The sequence below is a fragment of the Sardina pilchardus genome, chromosome 2 (assembly GCF_963854185.1).
Source record: "Sardina pilchardus chromosome 2, fSarPil1.1, whole genome shotgun sequence".
Taxonomy (NCBI): domain Eukaryota; kingdom Metazoa; phylum Chordata; class Actinopteri; order Clupeiformes; family Clupeidae; genus Sardina; species Sardina pilchardus.
Window position 1 is genome coordinate 36,954,068 of NC_084995.1, and position 27,848 is coordinate 36,981,915.

General features: G+C 41.5%; 2 protein-coding genes across 2 annotated transcripts in view; both read right to left on the bottom strand.

The window, feature by feature from the left end:
- Positions 1-533: 533 nt before the first annotated feature.
- LOC134099562 (myosin-7) lies at positions 534-20,634 on the bottom strand. The gene is made up of 37 exons (XM_062552474.1): positions 20,434-20,634; positions 20,188-20,331; positions 19,944-20,100; positions 19,832-19,859; positions 19,576-19,681; positions 19,145-19,237; positions 19,005-19,068; positions 18,812-18,910; positions 18,495-18,598; positions 18,265-18,403; positions 18,040-18,158; positions 17,670-17,819; positions 17,398-17,568; positions 16,941-17,250; positions 16,759-16,835; positions 16,461-16,666; positions 16,144-16,267; positions 15,931-16,067; positions 15,594-15,849; positions 14,967-15,209; positions 14,672-14,848; positions 14,436-14,581; positions 14,236-14,326; positions 13,741-14,130; positions 13,505-13,631; positions 13,276-13,394; positions 12,892-13,088; positions 12,617-12,800; positions 12,366-12,531; positions 11,246-11,370; positions 10,839-11,147; positions 10,534-10,737; positions 10,159-10,455; positions 9,966-10,070; positions 9,764-9,859; positions 9,516-9,650; positions 534-632 (listed from the first exon to the last, which is right to left on the bottom strand). Exons 1-37 carry the CDS (start codon positions 20,632-20,634, stop codon positions 534-536), a joined length of 5,895 nt encoding a protein of 1,964 aa, XP_062408458.1.
- A 5,899-nt stretch (positions 20,635-26,533) lies between these two features.
- Positions 26,534-27,848, bottom strand: part of LOC134099570 (uncharacterized) — a 29,906-nt gene continuing 28,591 nt past the window's right edge. Inside the window, exons 73-74 of the mRNA XM_062552487.1 lie at positions 27,665-27,799; positions 26,534-26,655 (exon numbers count right to left, since the gene is read on the bottom strand). Coding sequence (XP_062408471.1) covers positions 26,638-26,655; positions 27,665-27,799 — 153 coding nt within the window. The 3' untranslated portion in view covers positions 26,534-26,637. The remainder of the gene's footprint in view (positions 26,656-27,664; positions 27,800-27,848) is intronic.

Consider the following 27,848-nt stretch of genomic DNA (forward strand, 5'->3'; position numbering starts at 1 on the left):
CAGAGTTAAAACATAAAGACTGCGGAGGAGTTTCTCTCCTCAACTTTCCAAATCAACACACATTAAATGCTACATATACTACATTATATGCACTTGCCATACTGCACTTACTGTACACACATTGCACTTTTACCCATTTCTCTCTCTAAAACTATTCATTAAATTGTTAATTCTTCTTTATCCTCATAAATAGACACCTATGCACATGAAAGTTGAGCAGCTTAGTGCCATTTCACAACAGTATCTCTATGTATGTCTATGTTCGACAAATCCTTGAATCATTGCATAACCATTCACATGTAATCGTTACACCTACCTGTAGAATACAAAGCAGAGGCACATTGACAATCCTACCTGCCGACATGCACAGATAGACATGCCTATAAATTCATACCTGCGCTGCACACCTACTGAAGGTACATCTTAGTCTTCAGAGTGCCTTGCTTAAATGTCCTCCCCACTGGCTGTGCATCTTCATGAACATACTTATCAGTCCATTTGCGCCTCCCCCCGACAGTGACATGATGATTCCATTACATGATGATTATGAGTGAGTCCCTCCGTAGCGAGGATGACCATGGCTTGTGTCTGTAGAGCCCTTGACCTCCACGGCCACCTTCCTCGTGTCCCTGCTCCTGCCAGGCTACCCCCAATGACCCTGTGTCCTCTGTGGTGTTGTGCTGTGTTTAGGTTCAGATAGTTCACAAAAAGCTGGACTTCAGCCACGTCACCTCCCGCTGTGGCTCCAAGGACAATATCAAGCATGTCCCTGGTGGAGGGAATGTAAGTGCACTGTGTCTCACTGCCCAGACCCAGATGTCGGGTACAGAATATACCCCTTTTAAATATATAGCAACAGATTGCAGCTGTATGCACTGCATTTGGGTTCTGGATGTGTCTGTGCGTGTGTGTGTGTGTGTGTGTATGTGTGTATGAGTGTGTGAGTATGTGTGTTGCATGAACCAAAAGAAACACTATTTTAACCCCTAGCATGTGCATGCTTTTTTATATACACCACTGTATACTAATGTTTCTTAAACTAATTTGTATTTTTTACACATACTAGAATTGTTGTTGAAATTGAACGCTGAAATGTGCAAAGTCACGGCAAGCTTTTAATATCTGTTGGGATTCAGGAAGTGGCTGAGCCACCAGTAGGCCTACTCACATGATATGAGTCATCAGCATTTCCTTTTATGATCTTTATCTACAGGTTCAGATTCTTACTAAAAAGGTGGATGTAAGCAAAGTGACAGCCAAGTGTGGCTCCAAGGACAACATGAAGTACAAGCCAGGTAGGAAAGCCTGACTACATGGCATAGTTAGAGAATAGCATGGGCGAACACTTTCCTCTTGTAACTGCAATGCTTTGCACATGGCAGGAGGTGGCGATGTGAAGATTGAGTCCCACAAGGTGAACGTCAAGGCCAAGTCTAAAATAGGATCCATGGACAACCTTGGCCATGAACCAGGAAATGACAATGGCAAGGTAAAGCCATCATTTTCCCCACCCTCATAATCATGATGGACATAGTTCAATACACATTTTGAATATGAATACCAGTATAGACAGTATACTCATATAAGTACAAATTAGCCTGAAAGGGTGAATATCAACAGCACAAATAATCCCCTTTGACAAGAAAAGAGAATATTTGGATGCATATGTGGATGCAAACCTCTTAGGGTTGTAGTCACAAATATGTATCCATGGCAGACAGATTAAAATGATAGCAGGCCTGTGACAGAATCTTTCTTTCATTTTTCTGTAGAAAGAAAAGAATATTTGGATGCAAATGTGGATGCAAACCTCTTAGGGTTGTGGTCACAAATATGAACCCAGTGGTACATTGGGATTCAAATTATACCAGGCCTGTGACAGAATCTCTTTCATTTTGGGACATAGATGATGGTCTGGCCTATCCTCTCAGATTTCCCCTAATTTTACTTGTGATCTTCTTTGCCACAAATGCAATATTATAACATGCTTTTCATGAGTTTTTATGTTTTATATGTTTTTGGCCACAAGAGGGCAGACATCTCTGGTTTTAAATGCACAAGGACTCAGTGATTCAGCAAAATTGCAAGCTGAACACAGAGGTGCTTGGGGCCTTTGAATAGATGTGAGTCGGAGGCCAGTCATAGATGTGATTTGCCGAATTACATTTCTGACCTTTTCTTGTATTTTTGTCATTTTTTACCTACATTATCCAGAGTTTCATTTTTTTTACCAGAGTGATTCATGATACAATGTTAGGGAAATAGTCCCGATATTTTCCGGTCAGAGCCCATCTCTGCATTACCACATCCTGGTTCCTATCTGGTTGCTTCTGACTGAGCTGCTCATCCGTCCGCATGTCCTCTGTCCTCAGGCTGAAGGGGCTAAAGAGAAGGCAGGAGAGAGCCCATCCCCCCCTGGTACCAACCAGACAGCTGCGTCAGCCAGCATGGCAAAGGAAAATGGGGTGAAGGACAGCGCCGCCATGCCCATGCCAGTGCCATCTGTGGGCGAGGGGCTCCGAGACCCTCCACAGGGGATGGACAAGCACATCACTGGGACAAGTAGGTGACCCATAGCTACAGCATGAGCTATGTCTCTACCCGCACATTTTTGAGTGCTGTCGCTGTAAGTGGTGTTAGAATATATATTATTTAGATCTACCTCACAGATGTCACTACTATAAAGATCAGGGTGTAGACTTCATCCTTATCAACTGAACAGGTGTACATCATCTATTACACTCCAGCAGTTCATTACACCACAAAAGATCTCTGCTGTTCCTCTAAAGTATGCATTTAGTAGTTTGTTTTCATGATAAAATCCCCCTCACAGCCTTAAAATGGCTTCAACGTTGGGATCTACAGTATCTGGCCCAGCCCCCTCTCTACACACTGTTCACCTGCTACTGGCTGCTGCTGCTTACACGTTAGCTAGCTTGTTTGTGTCTTCGTGAAGAATTGTCCCACCCCCAGGTGCTCAGGATTGGTTCTGTATTCTTATGACGCACTCATGGACTGATGCACTGAATTGGCCCACCTTGGCTGTGATTGGTCGTAATGTAGATCCAAAACAGAAATCCTCAGCCATGACATTGACTGCTTATTGCGCTCATACGTCTTGTAAAACATGACTGCCATCATACAGACACGTTAACAAGATTAAAAACGTGATTTTCACCAGAGGTGGTCTTTGACGATCCGTGCTCATCCCTCTCTCTCTTCTCTCTCCTTCTCTCTCAGATTGAGTCTTACCAGCGGAGCTTTGGCGGGAGCGCACGAGCTCGCACGGACCACAGCGCCGTCATCATCTCCCGGCCCTCCCCCTCCCGAGTGGCAGCCGCCCCGCCCCCCTTCCCCTACCCACATTGCAGCACCTCTCTCAGTGTCTCTCTGGGGTCCGCCATCTTCCCCCCACCCTCACTCCGAGTCCGCCTGACCCGTCACCACTCTCCACGGAGACAGACGGGCACCACGCATACAGACACGCACACACACACACACAAAACACACACTAGCAGGACAGGAACTGTTTATTTTTTTACCACACACTCCAGGCATTTACAGAAAGCAACACACACACACAAACACACCTTTTACTCAGCTTTATTTATCCTCTACCATCACTGTCATTCTCTCTGTCCTCTAGGACTGCTCTCCATAAGCTCTGATAGATCTTGCTGAAGCTCAGCACAGGTTGGAGCTCTGAAAAGACAAAGGTTTCAAACACATGGGTTTCGGTCTCCTCTGGGATTGTGCCGGCTTTTTTCTCAAATCTACGGGATAAGGTGTGTGGTAAAAGTTTGGGATCGAGCCCCTTCTGGATGAGGTCACGCTAGGTTAGTCAGTGAAACGAGTGTAGTTATCCTACCTTCTCCTACAAGTCCTGGCACAGAACTTCCTGTGTCCATGCTGCTTTCTTAAGACCACTTATCCTTGATTTCCTGTGGGCATTTAGTGTCTTCTCACTGCTGTCCTTTTGACTGGTGTGAGCCAGTGCTTTCCCTTTGACTGACCCAAGCACATGCTACACACCAACTACTGCCGTATCTGAGCACGCCTGACAGCCAGCACGTCTCAGCCCCCAACCCCCCCGACACCCAAGGAAACCCCAGAATTCACTTGAGATGTAGCTTCTTACATCATACTATGGCAATTAGTGAAGCACCCTTTATCGTGAGCATGTGGGGCTGTCTTTGAATCCTAATGAAATGGGACTAACCAGCCAACATTCACCCAGTCTCCCCCATTGTCCTCTTCCCATGTCTTGATTCTTCACTTAGATTATAACCCCGTGGTCGCCCTCTAAACAGCACTCTGAACTATTAGAAACTTGTAGGCTCTTTGAACAGTAGGATATTTACTTCTCTGTATCGTGTTTGCGTAAGAATTTACTGTAACAAATGAGCTGTATCATATGTTGTTTCATCATCAGCCTACTTCTTTCTCTCATTGTACCGTTTCTCTCGAAGCAATATTGTGGTCTTGGCTGATGGGGCACAAAAAAACCTCAAGTGCACAGGTACATTAAAAAAGCTACACCATGGTACAGCGAGATCAACACATGCATCCCCACTTAGGGTGCACAGGCAGGATGAGGTAGGAGGAGAGAGGGGGAAGATGTAAGGAGGCAGAAGAGCAAACCTGCTGGGAGTGAGCAGGGGGTTGTGTTTACACCACAAATGATGGAGGCATACTTTAAAAAATAGCACACAGTGTAATAGATAAACCACCTATGTTACCTGTCTCTGGAATGACATGGTTTGGGAGATATTGTTTTCAAAAATCACTGTTAAGTTAATTGGTGGAGACATGTTGTCAAGCAACACCAAAATGAGAAATTGGATAATATTTGCCTGACTGGTGACAACCAGTATTTTTGTCAAGTGCTAAGGGGTAATATTGGGAATTATGGTCTAATCACAGGATGTAAGACCAATTCCTATCCCAAAATGTCAAGATTTAAGATTGTGAATTTTTATTTTGACTTTAAATATTTGCAATTACTATTGTACTGGGCAGTATTTTATTGAGCTTTGAGTGTTTTATTTGTGATGAATATGGACATTTAAACGGCACAGTGTGAGCTATGTACTGTACACTTTAAAATCCTCTAGTGATCCAAGTGTTGGAGGGTTGGATGATGAGGAGCCCTCTTGTAAAAGTGCTGCTGACCGTGTACTAGTAATGCTTGTCAAGTACGCTAGCATTCAAGCACTAGGTATATTATACCCCCAAAAATGTATTACTATTCAACAGAAAGTACTTTGAAACTTTCCTCTGGTCAATTCCATTGTGGTCATTTAATCATCAGTGAAACATATGTAGCATATGTTGGCCAAGTAGAAAGATTTCAGTAACCACTTCAGTAGAAGGAAAGCAATCATTTGAAAAGCACCTTATTATGATTAGTGTATTCAGTGAGGTAGAGAAGATACCCCAGACTTCTCTTTAGATTTGAATCGATTTGACAAAAAAAAAAGTGAAATGGTTGAAAGGAGTTGCAGCAATGGTGTAACCATGGAGTAGTGCGTAGGTGTGTGTTAGCTGCGAGAGCTCCAGGTTGTTTGCCAGTGAGTGTAGTAGTGAGTGAGTGTGCTCCGCTGACCAGTCCTGTCCCTTGTCCCTTTGGTGGTGAGTGTGCACCTAGCAGTGCTTGCATCTGTCTGTGGTCGTTGTGCTTAGAGTACCTTCTATCTGCTTTGATCACTCAGTCACTCACTCACTCATCAGCCAGCCAGCCAGTCAGTTAGTCGGTCAGTTAGTCAGTCAGTCGGTCGGTCGGTCGGTCGGTCAGTTCTTCTCTCTCTCTCTCCGTGTCTGTCGGGTGTCTCACCTGTCGGATGCTCAGTCACTGCTTGCACCCCTTCCAACAGGTCCCCACTGTTAAATAGACAACACACACAGTGTTAACCACGACAGGTAAAGAGGGGAAAAAAATCAAATCTTGATTGGATGCTAACTTATGTGATGAAAGAAAAGCTGTGGATTCTTACATAACTTTCTCTGGACAGTGTTTTATTCTTAAGCGTGTCTGCCTTTTTTGTTAAAAAGGGCTGATGAACAAGAATGTTTTTAAAAATGCAATGTATTAAGATGCAAGGAATATACACTATACGTATACAGGATTTTTTTTTTCGGTCTGTTGTTAAGATAACGATGAGTCACTCACTAAATAAATTACTAGATAGCTAGAGGTATCCTTTTGTTTAGTTAGGGGACAGCTGATTTAAAGGTGCCGACTTTCAGGGTTACCACCTTGCTAACAATCTGCCTTGTGCACAATGCTCTTTTATATACCCCATCCTACTTAGGGTTTCAAATGAAATTTGCATGAAGAGTAACTACTTCTCAAACAACGGCGCATAAGTGTAGTCAAATTCTACTTCAATTTCAAGTTTCAAAGTTTTTAACCGTATAAACACCACAAGCATTCCTGACTCTTTTGTGTGTTCTGTAGAGAGAGCTTTTAAACGTTACAACACCTGTAACTGGCAGTGTGGAACAGACAGCATTCAGGAAGTGCACGAGAGAGGTTAAAGGTCATCAGTAACCCCCCTGGAACAGTGATTCCGCACCTGCTGCACCCGACACACACAGTCAGTGAATGTGAATGCTGAGATGTCCATTCCACACCTCTATATGAGACTAATTATAGTTGTCTTGTGGCATGTGTTACAGTAGGTAGCCTGCTCCTGGGAACCAACAAAGGAGCCTTCTAGTTGTGCATCTACTCGAAAGGCACAATAAGTGTGTACTTGCTATTTAACACACCATAAGAGCATGCTGTGGACAATGGACTGTAGACATCAGTCTAGGTAGACTGGATTCATTGTCTCCCCTTTTATTTTGAGATGTAATTTTTTTTTCTTTATGGAAGAGATGTTCATTGTGATTAATTGTTAACTAGTGATGTGAATATTAATCATAAAATAAAAATCAAACAAAAATGGCATTTGTGTCATTGTTATTACATTAAATAGAGCATCCGTTGTGGGATGACACCACAACACAGAGTGAAATGCATACAGAAAGCGCCTACAAAATCTGTGTAACACTGTCAATTCATTGAATGTAGATTTGTGTCGACACCCTTGCGCAGAGGGAAAGCTGATGAGTGAGGTTTCCATTAGGGCCTCTTGAGTTCTGAGGTTATGGTTATGGTGCCATGTGTGCTCTCCGTTACAGCTAACTGATGCAACACTAGCTCCTTCCTTTCATCCTTGACGATAAAGATAACCGTGTGAGATTCCTGATATGTCTCTCATTCAGTAGGAAGGACAATGGTTGCTACACTCTTAAGAGCAACAGCAACAGGTGGGAGGAGACAAAGGTGCTCATACATACTGACAACTTTCCTATTGTGTATGTAAAGCAACTGTATTTTATAGATCAAACATAAACCTTTTTAGTTGGCAAAATAAATAAATAAATAAACAATATTACTTAAAAACAATTTTATGATATTGTTTTTTTGTTTTCATTGTGACATTTAACCCACATGTCAAAATTTCATAGTGCTTTAAAATTCCCGTATTCTGTAGCGTCCTTATACATCTACAGGTTAGGATAGGCTGGGTATCACCTGAGTGACAGGCCATGCGAACTTTTCCTCCAATAGTTAGAAGTTCTATTCTGACCTCATCACATCTCTTGAAGTCTTCATTCCCAGCTGTTAGCTTATGCTTTCAAGAGAAGATGCACACTACTTGGGAGCGGGACTGAGGCTGTCTATGAACTCTACGCGTCAGAGCAAAGTCTTGTCTGGTCTACCATCAAGCTCTGAGATATCACTCTCTCTGAAAGAAAAATACACATATTTAAATCTACATTCTCATCATCTCAACAGCTATATACTGTAGTGTCAATGAAAGATGGAAATGAAGCCAGACTCCAACATACAAGTGGTCTGTGAGGATTTACATCATTAGACATCAGAGAGTCAAGTTGTTTTTCAGGATATCAAGAGGTAAGAGTCATTCATCTTATTAAAAGGACTATTATAAGGATTATATGAACTCAACCCTTTTGATTGTTGATTTAGTTGTTCATTTAACCACTGTGAGTAATGTTTGAATCTACATTGAGTATCACAAGAATAACACTAGATGATTACATATTAATGTGGACCTGAAAGCCAACAGCTGTAATTTCATTAAGGCTAATGGACATTTTAATCACTCAGACCACTGCCACAAATGGGTTCATCCACAACAATGATAAATCACAAACAAAAAGCAGCAACTTTGTCTCTGTTAATGGGCTGAAAATGCTACTCATAAACTATTAATCATCTGACTTTCTGTCCCCTATGGTCTTTGCCTGTAAGAAATATTAAAGAAAGATATTATATTTCATGATTAAACCTGGGATGGGGGGTCTTGATGATATGATAAGCATAGTGTGTGTTATTTAAGATAACAAAAATGTTTTTATAATTGGCATAAACTGATGTAGCCACAATGTATAATAGCAGTTGAGACTCTGACAAATATGTATTAATGGAGAAGTTGACCTTATCAGTTAAATCATCTGAAATATCATAACAACACCTTTCATAATGTGCTATTTCACAGAGATTTTCTTTCTTAGTTTCCTACGTCACATTTGTGCAGTTGCTGGAGGCTGTGCTTCCATGCAGATATGTGCTGCCTCTATGTGGCCGAGTGGTGCATTGCAAGTGATGGTGCTGTATTCACTTTAAATGGATACCCAAAATATTAAGGGGCATTTGTATAGGCTGAACATCAACATATTTTTCTTAAAATAGCACGAGGCTGGCTCATACAATAACCATAACAGTGTAATGCCGAGGGAGGCCATTTTTAGCTGCGCTCAATAATTGTTACCCTTTCATTTCATTCATTTAATTTGGCCAATATGCACATACTAACATTTTACTGAAAATCCCCACATATAATACTTACATAGTTATATCATGGCTGACGCCTTATCCTGTGAGATATCTTAGTTTTTCTTCTTGGTATTAGTCATAATCTTGATGCTGATCTTTGTGATATGTCTTATAATGAGGACTTAATGTAAAGTCTTGACATTTGCATTGTATGGCTTTAACTCTGGTTGTTTATGAGCAACATAGAACCAAAACAGAGCAGTGCTGCAGCTACTGAAATGCAACACTTCAGAGGATAGAGCTGAATGTGAAGAAAATAATCAAGCTGTAGTTTTCTCTCCGGTCTTTTATTTGACTGAAATGCATGCAGGGAGGACTAGAGTAACACTGGATGAGAGTTGAAGACATTAAATGTTAGAAAGGTAAATGTTTTGTTATCACACTATAATGAAAGGTAAAGTCAACTGACTTTACACAAGAAGACTATTAATAGTTAAATCCAAACGGTGTGCACAAAGTAATGTGCTTCATGACATGTCTTCATTATTCATCATGTCCTATCTGTAACAGAAAAATGCAAATGAAAAAAAGAATATTTCAACATATAAGTAGGCCTAAGTGAATAAAAATGAAATAGGTATTCTACGGTTCATATGCTCCTAACCTTGGGACCAGCATCCCGGCTCTTGGCACGCAGCTTGTTGACCTGAGATTCAGCAATGTCGGCTCTTTCCTCAGCCTCATCCAGCTCATGCTGCATTTTGCGGAACTTGCCCACATTGGTGTTGGACTGTTCCTCCTGTGATATGCCACATGACATAAGTAATGAATTAACATTTACTGCTGACCTGAAGACAACATTTTGGTACGCATACAGAGAGAGAGTCTGTTAGTGGATGGGATCATACGTACAGCCTCCTCTGCTGTTCTCTTGTAGGCTTTGACCTTCAACTGCAGCTTGTCCACCAGGTCTTGCAGCCGGGAGAGATTCTTCTTGTCCTCTTCAGTCTATAAAAGTAAAGATACATATACTTCAATGTATGCAATTGAATGGAAATTACTTGGTGGTTTGAAAGAACTGTAATTATTCAGTGAAGAACAGAAGTCTTTATACCTGGTAAGTGAGCTCTTTGATGCGGCGTTCGTATTTCCGAATACCCTTCACTGCATCACTACTCTTCCTTTGCTCCATCTCAACTTCACTCTCCAGTTCTCTCACCTATATCAGACAAGAATAAAGTTCACATTCAATTATGAGGCAAAACCTAAAAATGTATTTTTAATGATTTTGTTGCATCAACACCTACCCTAGCCTCAAGCTTCTGCATTTGCTTCTTGCCCCCTTTCATGGCGATTTGTTCTGCCTCGTCAAGGCGGTGCTGCAGGTCCTTAATGGTCTGCTCCATGTTCTTCTTCATGCGCTCCAGGTGAGCACTGGTGTCCTGCTCCTTCTTCAGCTCCTCAGCCATCATGGCAGCATCAGTGATGGCCTTCTTGGCTTTCTCCTCAGCATTCCTGCACTCCTGAACAGCCTCCTCCACCTCAGTCTGAAGTTGGGTTGTATCACTCTCCAGCTTCTTCTTCTGGTTCAGGAGACTGGTGTTCTTTGAAAAGATTCATTTGAATGAAAAAACTGACGTACAGTATTACATAATGTTGTTCAAGTTGAGCGCTTGGTTTACCTGTGAGTGGAGCAGCTGCACCCTCTCACTGACATCCAGCAGCTCCTGCTCAGCCAACTTGCGGCCTCTCTCAGACTGTTCCACCACACCCCTCAGCTCCTCCAGCTCGGCCTGCTGCAGGGTGCTACGTCTCTCCACGATAGCAATGTTCTCCTTCAGATCATCATTGGCACGGAAAGACTCATCCAACTGCAGCTGGGCGTCCTGAAAAAAAAAAAAAGAGTTTACTGTTGTCTTTTGCCCTTACTGTTATGTTTTGTGGCACCCTGAATGCAAACAGGTGTGTTCTATCCAGATGGGTTTACCTTCAGACTCATGTGGAGACCTCGAAGTTGCTTCTGGGCCTCTGCTGCCTGTCTGTTGGCCTGACTCAGCTGGATCTCCATCTCATTGAGGTCGCCTTCCATCTTCTTCTTAATCCTGAGGGCCTCGTTCCTGCTGCGGGTCTCGGACTCCAGAGAGCTCTGCAGGGTGTCTACAACTCTCTGCTGATTTCTCCTGGCCTGCTCCATCTCTTCCTCTTTCTCAGTAAGTTTGCGCTCAATGTCAGCCTTCACTTGGTTGAACTCTAGCTGGGCCCTCAGAATCTTACCTTCCTCATGCTCAAGAGAAGCCTGGTGAGATTTTTCCAAAGATGGAAATCAACCATTCAACCATCCATCCATCTTTCAGTATTTTAGACCAATCATATTGCTGGAAGAAAATACTGTACCTCTGCTTCTTCCAAAGCCCCTTGAATTTCTGATTTCTCTTGATCCAGCTGTTTACGAATCTTTTCCAACTCATGGATGCTCTTGCCACTCTCAGCAAGTTGTTCACTGATATCAGCAATCTCCTCTGAAAGACACATTAGCTTAATTAGAAATAGTTTGATTACATTGCAGCCTAATATTATCAGGGATATGGATTTTTATCAAATGAAAGCTTTACACAACATGGATATTTCTGCCACTGAGGAGAAAAACTTCAAATGTGACATTTCCTTGTGCATGGTTTAATTTAGTAGCCTAAATGTAAGGCTTTTCTCTATTGTGATTACCGCATTCCTGCTGCTATTTCAGTGGGCCAGTTGAATCATATTCAACCAGAGAAAGGTGAGAAGGAAACCATAACAAGGTTTATTATCTTAGGCCTACTTGTAATCATTATGCAAAATGCAATTCTTCAATTCATTTATAAATTCGAAGACTTGTTAAGTAGCCTATAATTTTCTTCTTTGTGTCTTTTAGCGGTGGTCCTTGGCCAAATTGATGGGACACCTGGCTGAACACCTGCATTAATCAGTGGAAACGGTTGGAACGTGCCCGTGCCAGCGCAAGAGTGTCCAGTGCAGGCAGCCGTGCCATCAGAGGGCGGCATTCAGTAAGTCAATCGCTCTGATTTCAAGGATTTCGCCGTGCATTAGGACCACCATATGACTGACACTGTCGTTATAGCAGTTGAATTTTAGTGTTATCTTGAGTTCCATCATCTAAATGAGTGGATTCAACGAGCAGTGGCATTCTGAAATGTATGTAGGCTACAATAATGTATGTTAGGCTACTAGTTAAAAATGATACAGTAGCAAGATTAACTTTTTCTTCTAACCAACGTTAGGCTAACTAGGAATGGAAAGGAAATAGCCTATGCTATGCTACATTTAACTTAGCCTACTATGTTCTTTATCTAGCAGCAACCTCTGTTTACTGTAATACTGGCGCTTATAATAATGAAACATGTTACATTTTGTTTAGCAGAATTACAAAAATGTTCATGAGGTCTGTATTCGATTGTGCGAGGATGACGTGATGTTCCTGTCGTTATTCTTGGTAGACCTGGCCTAGCATACCTACCTTGGAGGTTCTTGTTCTCCCTCTTCATGGTCTCCAAGTGATCCAGAGATTCTTCATAGGAGTTTTTCAGTTTGAAGAGTTCCGTGCTCAAAGCCCTAGCCTCCTTCTGGGAGCCCTCCAGCTCTGTCTGAGACTCCTCATACTTCTGCTTCCACTCTGCCAAGACCTACATTGGAAATAGTAGCCTACTTTGTAATACTTGCAGTCTACCCTTCTTAAGTTCATGTTCAGCTGCATCCTATGTAGCCTACCTTGTCAAAGTTTCTTTGCTTTTTGTCTAAGGCAGCAGCTGCAGCATTGGATCGTTCAACATCCACCATGAGATCTTCGATCTCATTCTGGAGCCTGTGTTTGGTCTTCTCCAGGGAAGAGCATTTAGCATTCATAGCCTCCACAGCTTCCTCAGCATCTTGCAAGCGTTGAGCCAGTTTTTTCCTGTGTTGCAGTTAGCATCAAATTCTAAGTAGATATTGATTCAGGCTCCTTATCAGATAGCAAGTGTGTAAGAGAAACTTCAAATCCTTACTTTGCCTCTTCCAGCTCCTCAGTCCTCTGGATGGCATCAGTCTCATACTTGGTTCTCCACTGAGCTACTTCAGAGTTGGCCTTGGACATGGATCTCTGCAGCTCAGCCTTGGCCTCCTGCTCCTCCTCATACTGCTCTCTGAGCAGGTCACAGTCATGGCGAGCAGACTGCACTGCATGAGCAAGAGCATTCTTGGCCTTGACATAAAGGGGGAAAAAACACAATCAGCAACAAAGCTTACATTGTTTTGCACTTATTTGGCCTATGCTTCTACGTTGTTGGTTTCCAGACATCTATTGCTGTATCTGAGTAAGCTATAGCAAACAGAACATGATTCCTGGATTAACAATCAAAAGGTCAAATGTTTCAAACTCTTTTTCATACCTTGACTTCCTCCTCCAGCTGTCTTTTTAGATCCTCAACTTGTTGGGTGTAGGACTGCTTGCCTCTGGTAAGTTGAGAGACTAGAGAGTCTTTTTCCTCAAGTCGTCTGGAAAGCTCACCTACAAATCAAAGAATTTGAATTTGAATTTGAATTTGAATTTAATCAATCAAGGACGACGACAGATGATCTAGATCATTTAGAGGACATAAAGTGATGTGTATACACTACCATTTTCAGTCTGAAGCTTGGCTCTTTGCATTGAAAAATCACTGATGCTGCGCTGGCCCTCTTCTGCCTTAGTTCGATATTCATTCATCTGGTCCTCTAAGGTTCTGTTCATCTTTTCCATGTTTGCCTGGTATGTGGAAGTGATTTGCCTTTGTTTTATTTAGTTTAATGTTTTCAATGTATTCTGCTTCCACGTTATAAACATTACATTTAGACTTGTATTAGACCTACTGTACCTTGGCCTTCACAACCTGTTCCATATTGGAGACCACATCATCCAGCTCCAGCCTGAGCTCACTCTTCTCCTTCTCCAGCTTCTGCTTGACTCTCTGCAGGTTGTCTATCTGCTCTCCCAGGTCAGCCACGCTGTCGGCTTGTTTCTTCCTCAGGGTGGCGGCTGTAGCTTCGTGATGCAGAGTGGCCTCTTCAAGGTCTCTGCGGAGCTTCTGGAACTCAGCCTCCCTCTTCTTGTTCATCTCAATCTGGGCAGCAGTGGCTCCACCAGCCTCTTCCAGCCTCTCACTGATCTCCTCCTGCTCTCTGGACAGGTCTGCTCTCTGTTTCTCCACTTTAGCCCTGGCAGCTCGCTCTGCCTCAAGCTCTTCTTCTAGCTCCTCTATACGGGCCTGGGAGGGTTTGAGATACAATATATGATGCTCTGAGAACCTAGAATTGGTTTGGATTAAATGGTTTTGAATCATTCTTGTAGGTTTGTAACTTGAAAATATTACCTGTAACTCCTTCAATTTTTTCTGGATCTGAATGACCATTGTCTGTTCATCCTCGATCTTGCTGTTGAGTTGACTCATTTCGAAGTCTTTTCTGTGGAGAGCAAATGTGCATTTGTCAGCGAGGACAACTTCCCAGTAAAAACAAAAGCAATCAATCGATCATCAAATCAGCTAAATAGTTATTCAATTTCTATGATTACTTCTTCAGCCTTTCTTCCAGTTGTTGTTTGTCATTCTCCAAGTCCATGACACTCTCGTGGGTCAACTTTAAGTCACCCTCCAACTTCCTCTTGACTCTTTCAAGGTCCATCCTCAACTTCTTCTCTTGTTCTAGAGAGCCTTCAAGCTGTTGGTGAGAAAACAAAACATCAAAACAATGTCTTACACCCCCACAAGAAAACCGAAACAAAATGCATGACTATATTGGTGTATTTACATCCTCCACTTGCTGCTCCAGCTTGACTTTGGCCTTGGAGAGGGTGTTGACTTTGTCCTCCTCACTTTGCAGATCATCTAGAGCCTGCTGATGTGACTCTTGCAGAGCTTTCTTTTCCTTGGTCAGCTTGGCAATGATTTCATCAAGGCCTGCCATTTCTTCAGTTAGATTTTTCACCTGAAGGTAAAAACACATTTAGTACCAGAAATGAGAAAATTACATTGCAATTTCTGAAAAAAAAACCCCAGTTATTCCTACACACCCTTCCACTAAAAACACACACAGACGAACAAACCTTGTTCTCAGTGGCATGCTTTTCTTTCTCCACTTTAGCCAAGGTGAGCTCGAGGTCATCAATGTCCTTCTTGAGCTCAGAGCATTCATCCTCCAGCTTCCTCTTCTTAGCAGTCAGCTCAGCATTCATCTCCTCCTCATCCTCAACTCTTTCGGTCAGCTCTTTGATTTTGGCCTCAGTCTGGATCTTGCTCTTGATCAGCCCCTCACACCTCTCCTCAGCATCTGAGAGATTGTCTTGCTCCTGTCAGTGAGTCAAAGTAAGAATTTATCTTGGCAGCTACAATATTTTCACCCTATTGGAATTACAGTGATTTTTCACACAGCTCTCTGTTTCTTGAGCCAGAGTGGCCAGGCAACTACAGTGCTACACTCTGTGGGCATGAAGTTGGAGGCTCATCAGCATGCCCCTAGAGTGTAACACTGTAGCTGCCTGGTAGCTCTAGCAGCGGCAACAACCCCAGCTAGGTCCAACCAATTGCTTTTGTGGTTTTCCTATCGACAGTACTCGGTGACCTAAAGAAACAGAGATCTATGTGACAAATCGCCGGAATTCTCCTTGAAGTACATTATGTCCATTGATTATTTTGTTAGTTAAACACATTCGATATGGTGATTACAAACTCACAGCCTGAATGTGTAGCTGCAGGTCATTCTTCTCTTGGAGAAGTGAGACCATTTTTTCCTCCAACTCCTTTTTACGAGCTTCAGATTTAGCAAAGGCCTCTTTGAGCTTTGTAAACTCTTCTTTCATGTTTGCCATCTCCTTCTCAGTTTCTGCTGATTTTAAGAGAGGCTTGATCTTGAAATAAAGCCTCATCCACGGCCAGTTCTTCACACCCATAAAGGCACGGATATTCCATTGAATCACCAGTAGAGAATCCCTGATATTAACACATGAGAGTTAACACTTAAGATATATTTAACATGATCATTTTAAAACTTTTCTTTTTCATTTCTCCAACCTGCGATCAAGGATCTTTTGGAATTCAGCTTTTGCTAGAAAACCTCTGGATCTGGCCTGTATTGCTGTGATGATCAGAGCCAGTCTGTCATCTCGCATCTCCTCAAGCTGACCAAGCAAGCCAGCTTTAAAAAACACCTGTATGTCAACATGAACAAATTAGTCACCTGTTTTAGTCACCAAATGATTAACCATTTGTGTCACGATATCTTACCTTAGTATGGCCTAATTTATACTGGTTATGATCAATATCCAGAGAACCCAGTAGTTTCTCTGCAGCCTTTTTGCTATCTATGAATTGTCCCTCTGGGATTGAAGATGGATTTAGAATCCGGTATCTGCAAATGTGTACACAATTATACATTTCCACAAATTCCAGAAATAGGATTATGGTGACAAAAGTTATTCCATTACTAATAAATCTCACTTTCATGCATTATGTAGAGTAGACAAAACAGAGTATGGAACTATGTTTTAAAAATAAATAAATAAATAAAAAAAAAAGCAATATAACAGACTTAGTATTGTCACCTCTGTTTGAAGTCCCCGTACAGAATCCTGTTGGGGAAGCCCTTCCTGCAGATCCTGATGCCTTCCAGCACACCGTTACATCGCAGCTGGTGCATCACCAAGGGGTTGTCCATCGCCCCAGGAGTCTTGGTCTCATTGGGGATGAGGCAACGCACAAAGTGGGGGTGAGTGGACCTCAGGTTCGTCATCAACTTGTTCAGGTTTTCCTGAGACAGATTAGACTCCATGTCAAACTGAATCTGATCTTATCACATTTGAAAGCTAGCAAATGTTGTTTGGTAATGGATAGAGTTCATACCCTGTGCAAAGCAGACACAGTTTGGAAAGAGGAGCCTTTCTTCTTTGCTCCACCACTTTTGCCCTTTCCACCAGACTCTGAAATGTAATACAGAGTGCAAAACATTAGGTAAAAACCTGTATCAGAAAAATAAGTACAGTATTGTTGTATTCGGACTAAGGCCATTACACTTTCAATATTACCTGACTCAGCCCCAGCATAGTTTGCAAAGAGTATTGACAGGAGTTTCACGGTAGACTTTTGGTAAAGTCCAACAACCGTCTCATTCAGAGGGTCCTTGTTCTTCACCAGCCAGTTGCAGATGTTGTAGTCCACAGTACCAGCATAGTGAACCAGGGAGAAATGGGCCTCTGGTTTTCCTTTCACTATCCTTGGCTTCTGGAAGTTGTTGGATTTCCCCAGATGGTTGTCATAAAGCTTTGCTTTAAATGTAGCATCACTGGCTTTAGGGAACATGCACTCCTCTTCAAGGATGGACATGATACCCATAGGCTGAAGAGAAAAAGAGTACAGTATGGGACTGAGTTGAGCATGTATAATTGATTATGCAGTTTGTGAAGATGCCTAAGTTGGGTGTCATAAAGAGACATGCATCTTTTGTGTTGAACGCAATGAACACTTGTTATTGTTGGCACAAACCTTTTCAATGAGGTCAATGCAAGCTTGCAAGTCCATTCCAAAATCTATAAATGTCCACTCAATTCCTTCTTTCTTATACTCTTCTTGCTCCAGCACAAACATGTGATGATTGAAAAACTGTTGCAGTTTCTCATTGGTGAAGTTGATACAAAGCTGCTCAAACGTGTTGAACTGTGACATAAATAGCTTGGGTCAATTTAAAAGTAATGAAAAGAGATGCATACAGTACATTTTTAAAGACTAAGTGTGGGGATTCTTATGTAAACACTCACATCAAAGATCTCAAATCCAGCTATGTCCAGTACTCCTATGAAATGCTGGCGAGGTTGTTTGGTGTCCAGGGACTGATTGATTCTCACCACCATCCATAGGAACATCTTTTCATACACTGACTTAGCCAGTGCACCAATGCCGTAGTACACCTGCACAGAAGGGTGGGGCATGGAATTTCCCATTAGACCAATGTTCATAAATAATTTAAAGACCCTCTTAACAAGGTTTGCTCTCAGGGTCCCCCTCTAGTTGACAAGCACAATTGTAAACAAACCAAATGTGCATCTTTTTCAACTAAGTATGAGCATAACTCTGATATAATATAGAGGGAAATGGTGTTAAGGGTGCCTTTAAGGTTATGCTGCTCACCTGTTGGACATTCTGGCCCTTGGTGACCCACTCATTCCCTACTTTGACCCTTGGGTGACACAAACCCTTAATGAGGTCAGCAGAGTTGAGGCCCATCAGATACGCTGATTTGTCGCAATCTGTGGATTTGAAAAGGAAACGTTTATAGACCATGAGCCTTTTACGTCTTTGGAACTGATTGGAACATTTGAACTCGTCAGGCACCAGTCAGTGAGTCAAACTCACCCTCGGTTCCATCGGCCTCTGCCTGCTCCTCACGCTGCTTCTGCTTAAACTTCATGTTGCCATAGTGCATTATGGCACCAGTCATCTTGTAAATGCTGTTCTTCTCTTCCACAGTGAAGCCCAGGACATCAAAAGCTTCCTGTAAGGAAACAGACCATTACCGCTTTTGTCGCTAACTGTTACTGTAAACTACTCATAGACCTCCTGTAGGGTTTCTTATGTTTTCTTACATCAGTCGACATTAGCTCATCCGCATCATTGATGGAGGCTACGGTCGTCTCTCCTTGGGAGATGTAGGCGTAGTCATAGGGATTGCTGGTGATGAGTAGCATTTCTAGTGTAGATTCAAGCACAGTTGTTAAACATCAGTGGTTTGATGTGTTTTAAAATTTAGCATTGTACACTTTTTGTTCAAATCAACTTTTCATCATAATAACAATTCGCGATAGTAGTGAATAATATACTACCCTCACAAGAATTTTGTTTACAGTAAAACAAAAGCAATATATAAAACAGAATATTTGTTTGACAGTATTTCAGGTCTCACCTAACAACTCAGGCTTCTTTTGGGAGAGAATTTGGTAGAAAATATGGTAGTCTCTTTCAGCTTTCAGCTGGTATGTTACTCGAGACTTCTCCAGTAGATCTGAAGTAAACAGTTTGAAAGCAGAGTTCAAATTTCAGTATCAGTTGGAGACGATGATAAATGAATTTATCATTACAGATTAAAATTTACTTACAGGTCTCTATATCAGCAGAAGCTAGCTTTCCACTAACCCCAAAGTGAATTCGGATGAACTTTCCCTGTTAGACAAAGAACAGATTAAACACCATGCAGCTAAGAATAGACAAAGGTCTGACATGTTGTGTGAATACTTACAAATCTTGATGAGTTGTCATTTCTGATGGTCTTTGCATTACCAAAGGCCTCAAGAGCTGGGTTAGCCTGGATGATTTGATCCTCCAGGGTTCCCTATTATCAAAGATAAAAATAGTCAATCAATTGTGCAACAGAGCACACACTGTGTTGCACATACATATACAGTAATTGCCACGTGACAACTGAGCTATCCCCATCTCTTTGTACTTAGTAGTGAGAATACTAATGCTAAAGTAGTATTAGCTGACAGCTTTTCCCAAGAAGGTTTTCATACAAGAATGCCCATCCATGTATGTTGTATATCATAGAAATAGATTATTTTAGTATTTAAAGTGCTGTAGATACTGTAGGCCACATGGATGTCTTGTCCTTTAGGTGTAGCCTATGTAGTGCAGAGTAGTGAGTGAAATAAATGTCAGCCCTGGACTTACTTTTTTCTCAGAGGCTGCATCTTTTTTCCCAGATACAGCTGCAATACTGGCAAAGTACTGAATGACTCTTTTGGTGTTGACAGTCTTCCCAGCTCCGGATTCTCCGCTTATTCATGAAGGGAATGAACCAGGAAGTGTACGTCACACAGTAAAAAGAAAAGGCAGTAATGATGAAACAGTAGTAGAATGATGGTAGATCAATCATCATCAGAAAAAAATGAATAATAACTGCTGTGCTCATCTGATTAAAACTTACGTGATCAGGACAGACTGGTTCTCTCTGTCTGTAAATGACACATAAACAAACACATATTAGATGCAGGTAGGCAAGAGAGCAGTGAGCACTTGTTAAAGGAATTAGTCATCACCTGCCAACATGTACTGGTAGGCGTTATCAGAGATGGAGAAGATGTGGGGAGGAGCTTCACTCCTCTTCTTGCCTCTGTAGGCAGCAACCACCTGCTTGTCGTACACTGGCAGCCACTTGTAGGGATTGACAGTGACACAGAACAGCCCAGAGTAGGTCTGTAGAGGAAAGAGAAAAAATGGTTTGAAATGGTCCTTACTACAGTCTCAGTACTCTGTAAGGAAGCATGACTGCAGTGTTCTCACATAGATCATCCATGCTGCATAACGCTCTTTGAGGTTAAACAGCACAGCGGGTTCGTGCAGGAAGGTGAACATCGCCATGTCTTCAATTTTATCAAACTTTGGCGGGTTCTGAGGATGGACATCTACTTCTGTCACTGTCACACTCTGTCAAAGAGACCAAAGGCAGTTTTTAAGTCAAAAACGTGCGCCGTTGTTTTTTACCCTGAGGTAAACCCGGGGGAGTACCCTGTGGAGCAATCACTTTACCTTTCCGTGCTCAGTCAGGACAGTGACTTTGTCACCATCCCGACTGGTAATGGAGGCCTTCACGTACTCCACCTCAGGGTCGGGCACAAAGCACTCCTTCTTCATGTCAAAGATACGGGTCTGGGCCTCCAGACGTTCTTTGTCAGACTTGCGAAGAAACGGGGCAGCCGGCCCAAACTCCTTCATGGCGGCGTCTCCCATCTTTGTGTCTGTGGAGAAGAGATTAGAGTCCTTATGATGAATATTGTTTGTTAGTTTGTTTATCATTATAGTAGACTTTAAGTTGTAATGAAGACTCACCAGTTGTCCTTTCACCTCAAGAAGATAAAAATGTGTGACTGACCCTGTAAAAATGAAGAATTTTTGTTCATAGTACGGTCAAAAAGAAACAGGTAACCCTATGCATAATCAAGTACACAACTGATAACAGTATAGACAGTATGTATCATGACAATCCCTCAATATTCATTCAAATTAAGACATAGCCTGGCCCATTGGCATGCTATGGTTCCCCCATCATACAGAAAAGGCAGTCTCGTTGATCCTACCTGGGTGAGATTGCTGATTTCTGTTCTTTGTCTTCAGTCTGGTGTCTCTCTTTATATAGAGGCGCTGGTTCTCAAATATGGCAATAGACCTAAGGCATTAGTGTGGTAGATTAGAAAAGAAGAGTCCTATTTGTCGGAGGGATGGGTTTCTAGGTGTTGTGTACTTGCCCTTTGGCAGACAATAGGCTGGGACAAAGCTGGGAGGAACAATGGGCTGGAAAAGTTCAACTGAGACAGAGGGAGGGGAACGGGGTTAAGACTGTCTCATCAGCACCAGTCAGCATTCCTTATTAGGTAGATGCCATGCATTTCATGACACAACATCACCATTACTTACACTATTTATGTGGTGACCCTTTGGTCCTGTCTGACACGTAAATTCGGGTATTTACGCAAATGTTTTTTCAGGGGGTTTAGCATGCATACTTGCTGTGCAGTAAACCACCTATTTCCATTAATGTATTTTTGTTCTACTCAACAGTTGATAGCTAGGCCCAGACGTTACAGAGTCTAGTGGCCTCATGCAATGAAAAGCTATGGTGTCATAACATGAGTGATATGTTAATGCAGATCCATGTCGTGCATCCGTAGCCTATAAATCCATAGCTGAAATGGCCAGTGGAGACAGGATTAATAACACTTTAAGTGTCAGAAATTAGTTTGAGCCTCCCCCGATTGGCAGCGTGTGATGCAGGCGTCAGAAGGAACGTTTGCAGCAGCAGGGGAGTTGCAGCTGTTCCTTGTTGAGGTCTTAGGCAAGGCCAAGGTCGTTCAAGGCTCATTCTCCACAAGTGACTAAATGGCCAATGAAAGCACTATCCTCAGTCTCATCTTGTTGACATGGCATTGTTTCCTTCCCTTTATCCTTGAGGACAAAGATAACCCTGTGAAATATTTGCGGGGTCACTCTCACTGATAGAGACGGGCAGCTTGTTGGCCACTTTGAACTCGGAACCCCGTCTTTGTCTGAGTGGGATGAACGTGAACAGGTGATCTGTTCCTCAGTGGGCATAAATAAAGGGCCTGAGACAGGCCTGTTGAGCTGGCCCTCTCCAGTGACCTCAGGGGTCTTCCTAAATCACTGCACAACTCTGCACTTGGCATGTTTTTTACGCTGTCCACTGGGAGTGATGAATTGAGTGTGATTTACTTTCACAACAATCAAGAAATGCTCAGCAACTGCTATTGATTACATTTCAAAGCAGTAAAATATGAAACGAAGGGTTAGTAAACTGAGTGCAGTGTCTTAACTTGTTTGACTATACAGTTCAATCAGTATTTCAGATAAGAAATATCTAATTTAGCTTGTAGTAATCTTAACATGACTGTGGTTATTATGACTGCCATGCCAACAGTTTCTTCCGATATTTTCTGCCTTCAGTAATTTTGTGTCCGCAACTCCGGAACTGTAGATGGCTCGACATAGTTTTCTGTGAATACCGTAGGGCCCAGGATGACCAAATTATTTTGGTATGTCGGTCTACAGGGGCCATGTCAACACATCCCACTCTTTTGAGGTGTAGCGCCACCTAGTTAAAAATGAAAAAGCAAAAACGATGCATTGTAATCACAGGTTACTTTGGCTGACAGATTCAAAACTTTGTAATTTAAAGTGTATAGGATCATTATGACACCCTTTGAATGCATGCCAAGTTTCGTAGAATTCCGTTCATGGGGGGCCATATCAGCTACACACACACACACACACATACATACACACACAAACATAAATCATAAACACACACACGCACTCACACAGATAAACACACGAACAGATGCAAACACACAAACACACACACACACACACACACACACACACACACACACACAGAAACACACACACATACACACACACTTATTTTTGTGGAGAGAATGTGCAGGACTGGAAGGCGGTCATATTTTGTACCGTTTTGCGGTACATCTAGTTTAAATTCAGTTAGACTGCCTTGAGCATGTTTCAGTTGTAGTGCAGACACTGTAAATCATTGCAGGGGAAGTGTCTGTCGCAGGTCAGTGCAACTGCCAAGATGTCAGAGTCTGTCACCAGAGGTGTGACAAGATTAACAGTCTTTCACTTCACGCATCCTCCTGTCCCTTACCACAGATACTGTATATATGTGCCATTGGGACCTCGTATGTGCCCTGCTTCAAGGGTCAAACCAAGCTTAAATCATCACTCCCATTATCTCCTCATGACATGGCTTCTGAGTTGAGAGGTCAGACAACAGTGGCTTCCCCAGCCATTCAGACCCCCCACAGTACAGGCACCAATGAAGGCTACCTGAGACGAGGCAGGAATGTGACTCCGCTGCTCAGAGAGAGAAGCTATTATAGGAGTGGAGGGATCCCCCAGCCCTTCACTTGATGGAAGGAGCAAGTGGCTTCACCTTCAGTGATCATTGACTCGCATAGAGTGAACTCTGATGCAAGGCCTTGAGTGTCATTTAAGGAGTACTGGTAATTGATTGCAGATGAGTCAGGTGATAATAATATCTGAAAACATCTATAGTGCTGATTGTATCTACCATACAGTAGTTCTAATAGTGTCCTTAGTTAAGTTACAGTACTGTATTGTTGTATCTTCTATAATCTATTTTGTCCTATGTTGAAACCCCCCATATTGCCCTATTGTAGATGTTTCCAAATGTGTTATAAATATAGTACTTTGCAAATATTCACTTTGCTATTAACTGAAAGATACGACAGAATCAACCAAGTAACTGTCTGGCTATTTAAACACTGGGCACTCAAAATGAGCAGGCTTCTGTCTATTTCTGTAGTGACCCTTTAGCCCTGTTGTCTGAAACATGAATCCAGGTGTTAACACAAATGTTTTCTTCTGTTGGAATGCCATGACAACTTGTGCAGTAAAATGTTCACATTGTTGTTATTCAGCTCTACTCAAAATATGTTAGACCGAGAAGGAACAGGATGTGGTGGACATCTCCAATGAAATGCACTGGTGTCAGAATAGGAGTGATATGCATCTCACATATCTTAATACCACATCAACACTTGCAATAAAGCATGTTAATCGTGTAATATAAGAATGGATACTCCATTGGTTTGGCTTATGAAAGCTTGAACAGCACAGCACCTGTCAGGATACTTGCTTTGATCAATAAGTCATGGCAGGGCTCCTTAGTGCGGTCATGTAATTCAAGACCTATATTGAGAAGTGTGAAAATTCACACTGAGGATTCTTAGTTGAGTCCGTCACGCCGCCCTCGGCTGTGTGGGATCTGCTGAGTGCTTTGGGTCATTCATGCAGACAGCACGCTGCAGGGCCGACAAGGTAAGAATTCTCTGAACGTACTGGAACGGAGATCTTACTGTAAGGACACTTTAGTTAGTTACTATTGCATATCATTGTTAATTACAATTTGCCTTAAGAGCAGCATGCTGATATTTTAAATATATGTTGTGTGGCATTATGGTGTGATAATAGTAATAATAGTATCTGAAACCAGTGCATTTTGTGACCATGTGCTTTGTGGCCTTGGGTCAGCACACATTTTTTTTTTAGCATTTTGCACTGTTTTGTATTTTTCCATGCTGTGTGTAAGGATGAACAAATAGTATGTGAGTATGGAAATATGTTTTTATGAGTGAAGTTGGTAAATTGATTAGACGGCTTTTTTGATAGAGCAAATTGAACTTTTTAATGTACTTAAGTTCAGGTGTACTGAATATTGTAGTTTATACAGTGAGCTAGTTTATCCCTGTCCTAATACCCTGCATACTAAACTTATACGCCAAGGTGAGGATATTAATAATGAGACTAGCTACATTGTAATTCAGTTGTAATTAAAAAGACTTACAGTATATAGTACTGATATACTGTATGTTGTGCACTTTTAATAACAGTCTTGTTATTTAACTGTGATTTTGGTTGTTTGTTTATTTGGTTGGTTTTCTGACCATTGCAAAGGCCCAAGCAGGTCCAATAATATATTACGATTCCTGAATGTTTAGCATTTAGGCTTGCTATCATTAACCTGTAACCTAGAGCATAAAATATTTCAATACATTTATTTCTCGCATACTAAAAATATGCACCTGTTTGAATGGTCTAAATTAACCAGGCAAGTGACTTTCTGTTAGATATCCAGCTATGAACAGTGGTTCATAATATATACATGCATTTATACATAGTAATGATTTTTAGTTTGAACCCTTTGACAAGTAGGACAAGACCTTTGCCATGTGTTTGACAGGTGAACACTACATGCTAATTTGTCTTGTGTATCAAATGTTGTCATTTGTCACCCTCTCTAGGGATCGTGGCCCTCTAGCCTGTCCTTTAAACAAATCATTCTGATGCCAACCTCATCAGAGGAGACATGTTGGCATTCACTGAGGTAAGACATCAATCATGTCTGTACAGTATATTGAATAATCCCTCAGCCTGTCAAGATCTTACTAAAGAATCTTAGTCTCAAGGTTCCCATGACAATTATTAATTTGATGTGATAGGCGTGCAAATATATCTAGTTTGTTGCTAAATCCTAATTAAAGTAGCAGTAAAATGTTTTGGTATGAAAACCCAGCAAACAGATGCATGGGAAAGTAATGGAAGCACCACAATCTCATTAAAAAGTGTATCATGCTATATTATGGGTGATCTCCTGCTGTAAAAGTATGTCTTACATTTTCATGGGATGTCCCCTCCCATCCACCCCAGACCACATAACTAAATGGTTTGGAACTGTCATACTATCGTACTGGGAACGATAGATGTGCTTATCTTTCATGTACACGATGACCATTTGTCATCAATATGTATGTGAAAATATACTAAAGATACACTAAACCTTTACTTACAGTATACATCATACCTAGATTGATGCGTAGTGTTACATTAATGGCTGGACTAAACATGACCTGAACAGTGGATAATGACAATGGTAAAAGATGTTTGATGAAGTTTTTATAGGATTATCAAATTCATGGTTTGTTCTGTTCATATTAGCTAATATAATAACTTGATTAAATCTGACTCAATTTGCATATCACACAACCTCATTATTTCATTGCAAAAAGAGCATATAATATGTTGAAACTATTAAATTATACTATTTCAAAGAATACTATCTCAAAATTTTTGAGATAGAATCATGCTTACCACTGTTTGGCATCACCTCTTTTATTAAATGTCTCTAAACATTTGGGAATTGAGTAAACCTGGAGTTTTGAGATGAGATTGGAACGAGTTTCGTTATACTCTAATGAGTTCCATTTTTGCTCGATATAGGATTTCTCAGCCAGAGTTGTAAATTACATTTTTATATCTGATTATTGGGCACAAGTGTAGCATCACCTCAATGAGTTACAGTATGAGTCAATATATTATTCCATGGTGTGTTACTTTTTGATTTTGCCGTAAAGGAACAAATGTGTGTGTGTGTGTGTTTGTATAATATATTCACATATCATTTACTCTCAAAATATATTCACATATAATTTTGACTCTCACTACTCTGAATTATCAGCTCTCTTTGTCTTCTCATGGTCATGTGAAAATGCTGTAAAACACACATAGCACAAATGACTGTGATGCAGAACATCTTTATTCTATGGTGTTTCCAAGACACACAGGAAACACAAGGCAGAGACTGTGTGACGTCACAGACTCGGATTAGTCCATGCGAGAGCTTCACTCTTCATGGCTTTTCTGTGGTGGTGGTCGAGCAGCAGCAACATAGGGAGACAAAGACAAAGAGGGAATCAGATTAGGCACAACAGGGATTCTTTATCTAAGCCTTTTTATTACCTTGACTTTGAAGTGTTATTAATGCCTCTTAGATAGTAATTATGAAGTACTTATCCCACTTATCCTCAGTAATCCAACATAGCGATGATGGTATGACAGCACTTTGTCCATTCTGATGTCATTTTATCTAGATCTTGTGGATGGCTAATACAGTTTGATGCAAGAGTCTAAATGATTTTGGTTGGATGTAGATTATTGTCAGTTTGTACAAAAGTAATATGGCCAAAGTGTATAGCATTGATTGTGGAAAACTAAAATTAATATAGTTTCACAATATTCTCTTTTATTGTAGACAAAGACACGTCTTGTGTTGTATTTCTCTGTAGGCCATGCAGTATGGGCTATAACATATAGAGGAATATACTGTATGTTTGCCAAGTTTGCCATCATTGGTATTAGTAACATAAACATTTATTAGCCTTCCATCTGCCGTCAATCTTGATAACCACTATCTTAGTCTACAATTTAGTACTAAACACTATTTAGTCTCTCTTTCAGGGAAGGTAATTAACAGGCCTCAGATGACATGGCCATACCAGTAGAGGACTTATCAATCCATTAATAACATTCAGGCTTGCACTTTCCCCATCTTACTTAGGATTAAAAATTTGAGATAGCTGAGAATGAGGACATTGCATCAGTCCTGATTTACTGTATCTTTGTCCATATGAATCCATATCTTTAGAAGCTGTCCTGTATAAACATTGTTCAAGACAGATGTATTTCTGTACACCTCTATCCAATATGATTAGGTCAGGTAAATACACATATCCATACAGATACAGCTTTGGTAAGCGATAAGTACGTTCTCCCTACTATACAGGCCCCCCTAACTTTGCTCGGTTAGCAATTTTCTGCAATTAACAACACTGCTGCTGGAAAAATGTCTAGGGGAAACAGCTGCACTAACCTTAGAGCCCACATCCCGGCTCTTGGCACGCAGCTTGTTGACCTGAGATTCAGCGATGTCGGCTCTCTCCTCAGCCTCATCCAGCTCATGCTGCAGCTTCCGGAATTTGCCCATGTTGGTGTTGGACTGTTCCTCCTGTGGTGTGCCACATAATATCAATAACAAATTCACATGTACTGCTGAC